Source organism: Bufo gargarizans, chromosome 1 (assembly GCF_014858855.1).
Source record: "Bufo gargarizans isolate SCDJY-AF-19 chromosome 1, ASM1485885v1, whole genome shotgun sequence".
Lineage (NCBI taxonomy): Eukaryota > Metazoa > Chordata > Amphibia > Anura > Bufonidae > Bufo > Bufo gargarizans.
In genome coordinates this window covers 285,761,096-285,775,161 of record NC_058080.1, presented here as the reverse complement: position 1 = coordinate 285,775,161, position 14,066 = coordinate 285,761,096, and the positions used below count along the sequence as shown (strand labels likewise).

Below are 14,066 nucleotides of genomic sequence, written 5' to 3'. Positions count from 1 at the left end.
AAGATAGAGCATGTCCTATAACTGTCCGCAGCCACAGACAGCAATAGGCATTTATATCATAATGCTGGCCATGTGGGGTCCGCAAAATGTGGAACGCACATGGCCTGTGTCTGTGTTTTGGGGATCTGCAATTTGCAGATAGCAAAACAGTTGCGGACGTGTGAATGGACCCTTAGGGAGAGTCCTCCAAGAGGCCTCAGAGCTTAGAAGTTGGCCATGACACCTTTGAGACATGGAGCTGCCTCCTCAATGAGTTTTAGATGCCTGAGCTGCATCTGATGGCACAGCATCCTGGTACCTCAGGGGTGCTGTCCAGAAGGTACTGGAAGGTTTCTGCTATGCCAGGGAGAAACCATCTCTTCCAGGTCTTCCCATTTTCCAGCAGCCTCCTGGACGTTTCTGGAGCATTGGCAAGTATGCTTTAAAGAGCACATGGTCGGCAGGATCAATACTATAAAACCAGGTATAAGAACTGGCAGGGTTGATCCAGCTGATTAAAGGGAGTCTATCACCAACTTTCATGTTTTAAACTACTCATTATTGTGTGTTCGCGTTTTGGTCCAATTCTGTAAAGCTGCAAAAACGATGTTAGAATGTTATGCAAATGAGGGCTCACAAGTGCCCAGGGGCGGCGTTCTTGCTTTAAGTGCCCATACCTCTAGGCGTTTTGCATGCCTAACTCCTCCCTAGTATATCGTCTGGCCAGCCCTTTCATGTTACACCATCATCTCCAATTCCTGAGATCCCGCGCGTGCACAGTTCACCGCCGAGCATGCGCCCTCCGATAACCACTGAGGGCCTTGGCTTCGTTTGCAGCAGTGTGCATGCACTGGCTTCTGGTAAAGATGGAGGAGACGGAGTGGGGAAAAACAGCAGTCAGCAGCGGCAATGTGGTAATCTGAGTGGGCATGCCCGGGCCCCGCGGTGTACGCGCGGGATCTCGGGAATTGGAGATGGTGTAACATGAAAGAACTGGGGAGTAGTTGGGCATGCAAAACTTGTGAGCCCTCATTTGCATAACATTATATCCTCGTTTTTGCAGCTTTACAGAATTGGACCAAAACAAGAAAGGTACCGTTATTATTGTGTGTGCATGTGCAAGAACACAATATAAGCAGTTTAAAACATGAACAGACTCCCTTTAATATGATACCTGTCTTGTGAAAATCTGTTGCAACGTTACAGAGAAGAAAAAAAACGTATATTCTTTACGGAAATGAGTGCACCCAGTGGTGTGGCCTAGCCCTTCTGTGCACCTCAGCGTTCCATTGCTGACCACATTGTCCTGAAGCATAAGGAATAAAAGTCTCTCGGGAACACCACAACTGATTTTCACAAGCCAGCATGGCTCCCCCTAGTGGTGATTGGGGGGAGCTGTTCATTCTCGTGGCAACCTCGGTCCCCCTGAAGCATCCAAGGCTGCCGCAGCTGTGTTCCTAGGGCGGGCCGCGTGCTCCACTGCAGCGAACCACTGGCTTCAGTGTTGGTGTGTCTCGCCCTAGCAGAGGCACGCTGCGGGCATCCTGGAAAAATGATATTCTTTCCTGGACAACCCCTTTAAAGGATCAGCACAGTAACTGTGTACTATCTGTAGGATAGGCCATCAGTGTCTGATCTGAAGACTCTGACTCCTGGAACTCAGAATTGTGGGGCTGTAGTGTACCTTCACTGTACCAACCTGCAAAGTACTGCCCTCATCCATGTGTCTGGAGTACTGCAGCTCAGCCCTGTTCAGATTACTCTGGCATTTTAGTTCTGCCAGTCAGTTCTTGTACATGAAAGTACATGAATGGTCCAGCACTGCCATAAGTAAAACCGAATTCTTTATTTCTTTGTGAGATACAAGCAGATAAAACGTTGACGCGTTTCAGGCTACACTACCCCTTTATCAAAACATACACAGAATCAACCATTAAAATACACGTGAAAACCCTGAACCAATAGGATCACTGAATGTCAGTGAATGATTACCTAATCCCACACAAGCACTGTTCACACTAGAAAATAAACCCATCTGAAATTCTCAACACAATTATATATTGATGGGATTGTTCAATAGTAAAGTATGACCTCCGGTTTTTTATTTAACCCCTTTGGATATCTTGTTTCCAACATGAAAATCCAAAAGTTTTCTCTGGACAACCAATATGATCTAGTGTAGGTTGTGGTGTTAAATGTCTTGCCATTGCTGTAGGAAGTTAAACATAAGGGGAGATTTATCAAACCGGTCTAAAGTAGAACTGCCCAAAGCAACCAATCAGATTCTTTCATTACTCATCTCCTTTAGAAAATGAAAGGTGGAATCCAATTGGTTGCTATGGACAACTAATCCAGTTCTACTTTACACCAGTTTGATAAATCTCCCCCTTAGGGCTGTTCAGAAACTCACAGCAGCGACACCCTCTATGGCCACATTAAAAAATAACCTTTAGTATTCCACCAAGTATGTTGTGGCCTACTATTCACAAAAAGTAAACTCCCTATAGTCTGCGCCCTTCTGGGAACACAAGTGTCTTCAAGTATATTAGAGAAAATCTCCTAACATACCGGACCCCCGCCGGTCAGATGCTGATGATCTATCCAGAGGTTAGATCATCGGTTTAAACAAACTGCAGAACCCCTTTAACATCACAACCTACACTAGACCATATTGGTTGCAGCACATGCAGACTGCAGTATGTAGGATTCTTGGAAAACTAGAATAAGGAAGCATCTCTCGGCTATTAGTAATGATAAAGCCACTAACCCTTCGGCAGGGTCCCAGTATTTCAAGGACATCCATAAGGGTGACACTTCTGGTTTCTCTTTATGTGGGATAGAGCAAGCACTGAGACCACAAATAAGTGGTGATTATATAAAGAAATTATTGTCCAGAGAAACCTTTTTATGAAGAAATTATTGTCCAGAGAAACCTTTTTAGATTTTCAAAATCCAAAGGGGTTAAAAAATACTGGATTCATACTTTTACTATTGAATCAATATAGAATTGTGTTGGAAATTTTGGATGGGTTTATTTTATAGTATGAACAGTGCTTGTGTTTCTTATCCAGTTCATTCCTATATGCTTTTATTCCAACTCCAAGTTTTGCATAAGCATGGGGACTAATTAATCAATGACGTTCAGTGATCCTATTGCATACCTCCGACCCATCCCGGATCTGACGGGACAGTCCCGGATTTCAGTGGCTGTCCCGCTTTCCATAGGAAGCAGAGACAGTTGCCTGTATTATGATGAAGCAGAGAGCTGGCATTGGCTCCCTGCTTCATCATCCCTCCCCCCTGCTGGCTCTCCACACCTCTTGTCTGTGCGGGGGGCGGGGCTGGCCATCAGTCAGCCTCAGCTCCACCTCCTCCACAGACCAGAGTAGCCAATGTTCTGCTGCTGCTGCTAGGAACAAGGTAAGTATGTGGTGTTTATTTTTTTAACTTTCTGTGAGGACCACATAACTGGACAGCCTGGGGGCCCATAACAGGGCATATTACCGGGGGGCCCATAACAGGGCATATTACCGGGGGGCCCATAACAGGGCATATTACTGGGGGGCCCATAACAGGGCATATTACTGGGGGGCCCCATAACAGGGCATATTACTGGGGGGCCCATAACAGGGCATATTACTGGGGGGCCCATAACAGGGCATATTACTGGGGGGCCCATAACAGGGCATATTACTGGGGGGCCCATAACAGGGCATATTACTGGGGGGCCCATAACAGGGCATATTACTGGGGGGCCCATAACAGGGCATATTACTGGGGGGCCCATAACAGGGCATATTACTGGGGGGCCCATAACTGGGCATATTACTGGGGGGCCCATAACTGGGCATATTACTGGGGGGCCCATAACTGGGCATATTACTGGGGGGCCACATAACTGGGCATATTACTGGGGGGCCACATAACTGGGCATATTACTGGGGGGCACATAACTGGGCATATTACTAGGGGGCACATAACGAGGCATATTACTGGGGGGCACATAACTGGGCATATTACTGAGGGCACAGCTGGCCATAATTCTGTGAGGGGGCACAATGTGGGCATAAATGCTGTTCGGTGGCATGAAGGGGGAATAATTACTATGTGGGCGCATTAAGAGGACTGGTTGGGATTAGGTGCATAGTTATGTTTTGGGAGGCGTTAGAGGCAGGGCCTAGTGCAGAATTTTTTTTTTCCGCAGCACAATGTGTCCCTCTGTTTAGTTAGGAAGTTGGGAGGTATGGGTATTTCAATGGTTGAACTATGTGTATGCTTGTAGGTTTTTATAAAGGGCTAGTGTAGCCTGCTTGTATCTTGCAAAGAAATAAAGAATCAGTTTTTACTTATGGCAGTGCTGGATCATCTTTCCCGTTTCTGACTTGGGGTTCAGTCTCACCGTGTCACGCCGATTTGCATGCACGTGTGAAGTCCCACTGAAGTAGAGCTCTGGTAAGGGTGATCAATCAAGTTTAATCAGTTCTTATAGTACAGGTAAATAACCGCTTAATAACCACCCACTGTCTTTTGATGATGGGCAGTGCAGGTACGTACCTAAAAGACTTTGCTGCAGTTGAGGAGGGTTAAAGGCCGCGAGAAGGCTCCAGCACTAAAAATTGGCTCTTAGAGCACAGGGTCCGCTTCACAGCTGGGGTCAGAAGAACCTCTGATCCTGGCTGTCAACCCTTTAATCATGCCGCGGTCCCTACTGTGGCATGATCAAACAAGACTCCCCCTGTGATCTAATCGGAGAATGGGTGATTGGTCTGTAGTCAGCCCTGTGGTCCTATGAAGGACCCCAGGACTGTATGCTGTTAAGGCACACTAATGTTTCCCTAACAGCAGCTGATCATAATGTATTAGTATACAGGAGTATGCTAGTACATTCTAAGTGTGAAAAAAGTCATAAAATTGTAATCTCATAATGGGATTTAAAAAAATAAAATGTTATAAATAATATAATTTTTTTTTCAAAATTGCACCCCCCAAAAAAAAATAAAAAAATTATTGGCATCATTAAGGGTCCATTCACACGTCCGTAGTGTATTGCGGATCTGCAATACACCCGGCCGGCACCCCCATAGAAATGCCTATTTTTGTCTGAAATTGCGGACAAGAATAGGACGTGCTCTATTTTTTTTCAAGAGCCGTGGACCGGAAGATCAGGGGCGCGCTCCAGAAATGCGGATGTGGACAGCACACTGTGTACTGTCCGCATCCATTCCTGCCCCACAGTGAATGAATGGGTCCTCACCCGTTCCGCAATTTGCTTAACGGATGCGGACCCATTATTATGGATGTGTGAATGGAGCCTTACTGTGAAATATTTTTTATTTAATGTGTGCACAGCAAAACACATTAGGTATCCACATGACCACAATAACCTGAAGAATTTAATTATCAGGTTATTTCACGGGAAACATGGAACGATGTACAAAATAAACACTCCAAAAATCACTTTTTGTGCAGGGGGGAAAAAAAAATATATATATAGAAAAATTACGGTAATACATTTTGCTAGGTCACTAAGTGGTTAAAAGAAATGCATGAATGATTGATTTTCATCAACAACATCATTATCTATTATTGGATGAGACTGTGAATGAGGTTTCTTGTAAACATTGACACAAGTTATGTAAGTAGGTAACGCCTTGTGATTTCAGAATGTTCTCAGTTACCATCTTGCATTTTTTTCTGTTACCAGTTTCATGCCATGCTGCTGACGACCAGCCAACATCTGTTAGACAGTGAGCCCGAGGTGAACCCATCACAGCACGTAGCGCTGCTGACTCGCCAGCTCCTACAGTGCATAGCCTCCCACCAGCTTCTGCAGTTCAAGGGGTCCATGCTGGCACTGGCCGTTCTAAGCTTAGACATGGAAAAACTGCTTCCTGACTGGCTTGCTCTTACTATCAAACTACTTCAATCTGCACAGGTGAGCAGCGTCTACTGGGTTTCAGGTTTCCGTGAGGTGCCTTGAAATAGGGTACCAACCCTCCTGGTATCCAGCACACTCAATTTTCTTTTGAATATAATTTATTCCAAGACATAGGATACAATTTGGTATATGTTTTCAGTCCTTTTGACCAAATGTCGGGGAGATTTTATTTTTGCAACTTTTTAAAATTGAAACACATATATTTTCAATGAGGAAAAAAAAACATTTTTTTTAAGTTTTTTTTTTTTTTAACCACTTAATAGTACCACAAGGTAACTAACGCAATATTTTGATTTCTTCTAAAATACAATGTACTATCCCTACAGTGCATTGCATTTCAATGTCAGTGCTATACCGATATAGACCAGCAGGCTATGCCAGAGAGGCACAGCCTGCTGGAGAGCACTGAAGGCAGGCTTGGGGCCTCTACACCAGGTCCCAGCCTGCCTATACACACATTGGCACCCCGCGGGTCCTGATGGGAGACAGAGGGAGTCCGCTCCCTCCGTTACCGATTACATGCGGCGGGAACCATGGCATGTAAGGGGTTAAACAGCCCGGATCGGCACTCCTTCTGTTCCAGGCTGTTAGGGCAGGAGCGTGTGTCTCATTTCAGAGTCACTTAGACCAGACCGTCGTGAAATGGCGGCGGTCCTGTCTAAGGCCCCCTAGTGACTGCTGTAAAAAGGCATATTGGTGGTTACTAAGGGGTTAAGAGGCAGATTAGGTGCATCTCTGCCCTGACATAGTATATAAGGCTGAAAAAAGACATTTGTCCATCCAGTTAGGCCGGTTATCCTGCAAGTTGATCCAGAGGAAGGCAAAAAAAAAAAAGCGGAGGTAGAAGCCAATTTTCCCCACTTAAGAGGAAAACAAATTCCTTCCCGACTCCAATAAGGAAATCAGACTAACTCCCTGGATCAACGACCCCTCTCTAGAAGCTATAGCCTGTAATATTATTACACTCCAGAAATTCATCCAAGCCCCACTTGAATTCCTTTATTGTACTCACCATCAACACCTCCTCAGGCAGAGAGTTCCATAGTCTCACTGCTCTTACCGTAAAGAATCCTCTTCTATGTTTGTGTAGAAACCTTCTTTCCTCCAGACGCAGAGGATGTCCCCTTGTCACAGTCCTGGAGATAAATAGATGATGGGAGAGATCTCTGTACTGACCCCTGATATATTTATACATAGTAATTAGATCTCCCCTCAGTCGTCTTTTTTCTGTAGTCCACCCATTCCAGTTATTACTTTAGTTGCCCTCCTCTGGACCTTCTCCAGCTCTGCTATATCTGCCTTGTTCACAGGAGCCCAAAACTGTACACAGTACTCCATGTGTGGTCTGACCAGTGATTTGTAAAGTGGTAGGATTATGTTCTCATCAAGGGCATCTATGCCCCTTTTGATTGACGTAGGCCAGAAACAAGTCTACACCACCCAGGAGCTGGAGCAGACTAAAGCTATAACTTCCACCAGTTTCTGGCAAAAGTTAAAGTAAATCCAGTGGGCCATGTGAAGCCAAGAAGTATAAAAGTCGCTAACTATTGTGCACATACAACGTGCACCATAATCTGTAACTTATTTACACCATATAACAAAGTAGATCCAAAAAAACACACACACACACACATATATATATATATATATATATATATATATATATAAAATGGGAATTCGGATTATGACTTGATCCTGTTTTATAATGCTGTTTTGCCCCTGATGTATATTTATACTGTTATTTAGGTCTACTTTATATCATAATGTGATAATGTAACCAGGTGTGAAGTAGGTCATAAAGACTGAAAACATTTAACCAACTATCCTATGTCTTGAAATAAATTATTCAAAGGAAGATGCAAGATGACTATATGAAATTAACATTTCAGCCAGCTCCCGCCTCCTGTATATGAAATAATGAGAGAGGTATCTTCATTGGTGGCGCAGTGGCCACAGCCCCTCCCCTCCTATTGTCCTCCCTCCCCTCATTGTTGGCAGCGGGAGACACTGCTTCCTTCTCCCCTGTGCTGCTGAGGGAACACGGAGAGCGCTGTCAGCAGCGCGATCCTTGTTCCCCATACGTTATCGTTATATCGGCAAAATAGATGCAGATACCGATAATGTTCAAAATCCTGAATATCGGCCGATAATATTGGTAAAACCGATAATCGGTCGATCCCTAATCAGGACTCACTGGCATGCTCTGGAGCTGTCAGATCCCATCAGCATAAAACAGGTGACAGATTCCTTTTAACCACTTCAACCCCGCTAGCTAAAACCCCCTTCATGACCAGGCCACTTTTTACACTTCTGCACTACACTACTTTCACCGTTTATCGCTCGGTCATGCAACTTACCACCCAAATGAATTTTACCTCCTTTTCTTCTCACTAATAGAGCTTTCATTTGGTGGTATTTTATTGCTGCTGACATTTTTACTTTTTTTGTTATTAATCAAAATGTAACGATTTTTTTGCAAAAAAATGACATTTTTCACTTTCAGCTGTAAAATTTTGCAAAAAAAAAACATCCATATATAAATTTTTCGCAAAATTTATTGTTCTACATGTCTTTGATAAAAAAAAAAAGTTTGGGCAAAAAAAAATGGTTTGGGTAAAAGTTATAGCGTTTACAAACTATGGTACAAAAATGTGAATTTCCGCTTTTTGAAGCAGCTCTGACTTTCTGAGCACCTGTCATGTTTCCTGAGGTTCTACAATGCCCAAACAGTAGAAAAAGCCCACAAATGACCCCATTTCGGAAAGTAGACACCCTAAGGTATTCGCTGATGGGCATAGTGAGTTCATAGAACTTTTTAGTTTTTGTCCCAAGTTAGCGGAAAATGATGATTTTTATTTAAAAAAATTTTTTCCTTACAAAGTCTCATATTCCACTAACTTGCGACAAAAAATAAAAAATTCTAGGAACTCGCCGTGCCCCTCACGGAATACCTTGGGGTGTCTTCTTTCCAAAATGGGGTCACTTGTGGCGTAGTTATACTGCCCTGGCAATTTAGGGGCCCAAATGTGTGAGAAGTACCTTGCAATCAAAATGTGTAAAAAATGGCCTGCAAAATCCGAAAGGTGCACTTTGGAATGTGTGCCCCTTTGCCCACCTTGGCTGCAAAAAAGTGTCACACATCTGGTATCGCTGTACTCAGGAGAAGTTGGGGAATGTGTTTTGGGGTGTCATTTTACATATACCCATGCTGGGTGAGAGAAATATCTTGGCAAAAGACAACTTTTCCCATTTTTTTATACAAAGTTGGCATTTGACCAAGATATTTTTCTCACCCAGCATGGGTATATGTAAAATGACACCCCAAAACACATTCCCCAACTTCTCCTGAGTACGGCGATACCAGATGTGTGACACTTTTTTGCAGCCTAGATGCGCAAAGGTGCCCAAATTCCTTTTAGGAGGGCATTTTTAGACATTTGGATCCCAGACTTCTTCTCACGCTTTCGGGCCCCTAAAAAGCCAGGGCAGTATAAATACCCCACATGTGACCCCACTTTGGAAAGAAGACACCCCAAGGTATTCAATGAGGAGCATGGCGAGTTCATAGAATTTTTTTATTTTTTTGCATAAGTTAGCGGAAATTGTTTTTTTTTTTTTCTCTCACAAAGTCTCACTTTCCGCTAACTTAGGACAAAAATTTCAATCTTTCATGGACTCAATATGCCCCTCACGGAATACCTTGGGGTGTCTTCTTTCCGAAATGGGGTCACATGTGGGATATTTCTACTGCCCTGGCTTTTTAGGGGCCCTAAAGCGTGAGAAGAAGTCTGGAATATAAATGTCTAAAAATGTTTACGCATTTGGATTCCGTGAGGGGTATTGTGAGTTCATGTGAGATTTTATTTTTTGACACAAGTTAGTGGAATATGAGACTTAGTAAGAAAAAAAAAAATAAAAAATATATATATGTGTATATATATATTTCCGCTAACTTGGGCCAAAAAAATGTCTGAATGGAGCCTTACAGGGGGGGTGATCAATGACAGGGGGGTGATCAATGACAGGAGGATGATCACCCATATAGACTCCCTGATCACCCCCGTCATTGATCACCCCCCTGTAAGGCTCCATTCAGACGTCCGTATGATTTTTACGGATCCATGGATCGGATCCGCAAAACACATGCGGACGTCTGAATGGAGCCTTACAGGGGGGTGATCAATGACAGGGGGTGATCAGGGAGTGTATATGGGTGATCACCCCCCTGTAAGGCTCCATTCAGACGTCCGTATGATTTTTACGGATCCATGGATACATGGATCGGATCCGCAAAACACATGCGGACGTCTGAATGGAGCCTTACAGGGGGGTGATCAATGACAGGGGGTGATCAGGGAGTGTATATGGGTGATCACGCCCCTGTCATTGATCACCCCCCTGTAAGGCTCCATTCAGACGTCCGTATGATTTTTACGGATCCATGGATCGGATCCGCAAAACACATGCGGACGTCTGAATGGAGCCTTACAAGGGGGTGATCAATGACAGGGGGTGATCAGGGAGTGTATATGGGTGATCACCCCTCTGTCATTGATCACCCCCCTGTAAGGCTCCATTCAGACGTCCGCATGTGTTTTGCGGATCCGATCCATGTATCCGTGGATCCGTAAAAATCATAGGGACGTCTGAACGGAGCCTGACAGGGGGGGTGATCAGGGAGTTTATATGGGGTGATCATGGGTTCATAAGGGGTTAATAAGTGACGGGGGGGGGGGTTTAGTGTAGTGTGGTGTTTGGTGCGACTTTACTGAGCTGCCTGTGTCCTCTGGTGGTCGATCCTAACAAAAGGGACCACCAAAGGACCAGGTAGCAGGTATATTAGACGCTGTTATCAAAACAGCGTCTAATATACCTGTTAGGGGTTAAAAAAAAATCACATCTCCAGCCTGCCAGCGAGCGATCGCCGCTGGCAGGCTGGAGATCCACTCGCTTACCTTCTGTTCCTGTGAGCGCGCGCGCCTGTGTGCGCGCGTTCACAGGAAATCCCGGCCCTCGCGAGATGACGCGTATATGCGTCACTGTGCGCAGGGCTGCCGCCTCCGGACTGCACATCTGCGTTAGGCGGTCCGGAGGCGGTTAAAGATGGTGCCTAATCTGGCGCGAGCGCACTAGCTGGCAGGTGCCCTCAGACGCTGTGGTCAATAACTGCAATGCCAGTACATGTACAGCTATCAGTGACTGACAGCTGTCTATGTATTCACATAGAGATGCTATCAATCACTGATAATACTACTCCTGTGTACAACTATTCATAATTGACAGCCATCTCTGTATACACACTTACACAGAGAATGTTATCAATGACTAATAACACCTCCCCATGTACAGCTATCAGTGACTGACGGCTATCTCTGTATACACACTTACACAGAGAATGCTATCACCGATGACACCTCAGTTGTGTACAACTATCAGTGACTAACAACTATCTATGTATACACACTTACACAGAGAATGCTATTCATCACTGATAACACCTCTCTGTGTACAACTCTGTGACTGACGGCTATCTATGTATACACACTTAAACAGAGAATGCGGTCAGTCACTGGTAACACCTTTTGTCTATAATGAAGTCAGAAAAAGCAGATATAAGTGTATAATACAAATTTCACTGAATCTTTTGCCACAAAACAATATGTCAATATGTCTTTCTGCTCTATAACTTGCAGTCTTCAGATTGTTCTGCATTTTGTGGTGACATGTCCTCTTTAAAGGGGTTATCTAATTCTAAAAATGCCCCCCACAATGACCGGGCCCCTCCTATAGATCATACTTACCCCACCCCCCGGCACCTGCATCACTCCAGATCCCTGCACGGCCACCGCTGTATATCCACACCCCCCCCCCCCCCCCCATAGGAAAAGCTTGGGCATTGTGGGGGCCATTTTTAGAATTGGATAACCTATTTAAGCTGAATTGTGGTTAGCTGTTGTATCACTGATGATATGTGTAATCTTCTTTCTCATAGATGGATAGCACTAAGCTGTTTCTCTGTCGGGAAGAAGTATCGCGACACCTTTCTTCTCTGCAGGCTTCCTTGCCTCCCAACACTGTATATGTCTACAGTCCCCTCAAGAGGACACTGGTGACCTGCAACAGAGGAGAGTACCAATTCCGTCCCTCCTCTGTCTCAGGCCCCAGAGTCCACTACAAGGGCAAAAGCACACCAGGATCTCTTATGAAGGGAGCACCGTACTTCTACCAGCGTCTGGCAGCTCCGGTAGCCTGCAAGCAGGCCTCTACTAAGAGAAAAGTGGAGCAGATGGAAGTTGATGACTTCTATGACGGGATCAAGAGGCTTTATAATGAAGATAGCACTGTTGACGTTGGGGTCATGGAGATTGCTGCATGTAACGGTGGTCTGTCCATTCAAGAGGGCAGCATATCCCCTTGCCCCCAACTTCAAGCAGTGTCTGTCATGTAATATCAGCACAAATATTGCAAAGCCACATGCTAGATTAGATTCCCTTTTGACACCTTCAGATGTGGTGGGGTAAGCAGTGTCAATGCAGTGCATTGCAGGCCCCCTAAGCGTGAGCGGTGTTCACATCTCACTAATAACTGTGTGTACTCGGAGGCCATGCCCAACCAGCCCTAGACAGAAGTCTGTATTACTTGTGCTACTGATTCTTGTTCCATCTGTCATTTAACTAAAAGCTTAAAAAAAAATATAAATGAACAGAAAACAAAAGTACAAAAAAAATTACGAAAACAACCAAAAACAATAACAAAAAAAATTAATTAGCAGAATTGTTTAACCTAGTGTTGTCAGTTCCCTTGTGTTCTGCTGGTATATTTACTGTATTTTGTGCACCTTGACATTTCCCTGCAAGCCTGTCCCATCTTGTGTTCTAGACTTGTCCTTCAGTAGAGGCTTTATCTAGGCCTGTGCTCTACCTCCCTTCTTCATTTTCGTCTTGTGCTATTGCTTTCTTGTGAAAACTGACCTTACACTAAAAAGATTTTCAGTTATCAAATTGAATTGACAGACAAAATAATAGATAAGAATTGACTTACTCCATTGTCAGTCCTAAGTACTCTTGTTTTTCCGCATCATGTGGGTTTTATACAGTGTATAGTATCTGCTACACAAAACAATCAATGTTTAATTAGCTGTAGAAATGGCATCCTTGCCTTCATGCCAAGCATTGGGCCCAGCAGTCCTCTGCTTGTAGTGAGAGCACGATATGTATTCTTGCAGTCAATGTAAGGTACTTTTCCTTGCAGATCTAAACTCACCAGATCATTTGTTAGGAAAAAGCAAAAATTGGGCTTTCACTTGTAGTTGTGTTCAGAATGCATCATGATCATGCCTGGTTTGGAGGAATGTTGTTAGCACATTTTGCACTCAGGATTTTTATTGTTTTCCCCTGGGACAGTGTTCTATAGAGTTCAATAACTTAAGAAAATATGAAATTGTTAGCAATACTTCTATGTCCCAGCATGCATATTTATTCTTTCTGTAAAACTGCCTTTCACAACAACCTACTTTAGAGAGCACTGCTTAATCTGGAGCAGGCATGGCCAACGGAATCTAACTCCCGTATAAGTTTTTCCTGGTTGCAATAAAGGATATTGCCCTAACGGTTTGTCTCCTCTTCGTTATTGTCGATAGGTTATGTTAATTGTTGTAACATGCTTTAAAGGGGTTATTCACGCCTAAGAGCCTTGCAGGCAGACCCCCCTTCCCCAGCGTGGCTGGATCTGCAGAAGAATCGAATCATATTTGCCTGATCCCCACCGCTGTGTTTTAGCCCTTTTGCTTCACCCATGCCACTGATGCTCTTCGGTGTCCCTGCCTCAACATCCTGTTTAAAGCATTGAAGTCTGCCGAAATGTATAATCACTATGAAAGGAACACTGTAGAAACTAAAGTGCCTCGTTAACACTTTTGTGTGTTTTGCATCAGTATTTGTAAGCCAAAACCAAGCGTGAAAAACAAACAGATGCATTGCAAAGATTTCTACCTCTGATCAAAATGAGCCTGTGTTATACGGATACATTCACACAGTGTTTTGCTAAGGCTACTTTCACACTAGCGTTTTTACTGGATCTGGCAGGGTTCAGCAAAAAACGCTTCCGTTACTGATAATACAACCATCTGCATCCGTTATGAACGGATCCG

The 14,066-nt window shown here is 44.2% G+C and overlaps 1 protein-coding gene across 1 annotated transcript in view; it reads left to right on the top strand.

Moving 5' to 3' along the window:
* Nucleotides 1-13,525, top strand: part of CCNI (cyclin I) — a 67,931-nt gene extending 54,406 nt beyond the window's left edge. The window contains exons 6-7 of the mRNA XM_044304414.1: nucleotides 5,684-5,914; nucleotides 11,910-13,525. Of these exons, the coding sequence (XP_044160349.1) occupies nucleotides 5,684-5,914; nucleotides 11,910-12,365 (687 nt within the window). The 3' untranslated portion in view covers nucleotides 12,366-13,525. The remainder of the gene's footprint in view (nucleotides 1-5,683; nucleotides 5,915-11,909) is intronic.
* The last annotated feature ends 541 nt before the right edge of the window (nucleotides 13,526-14,066 follow it).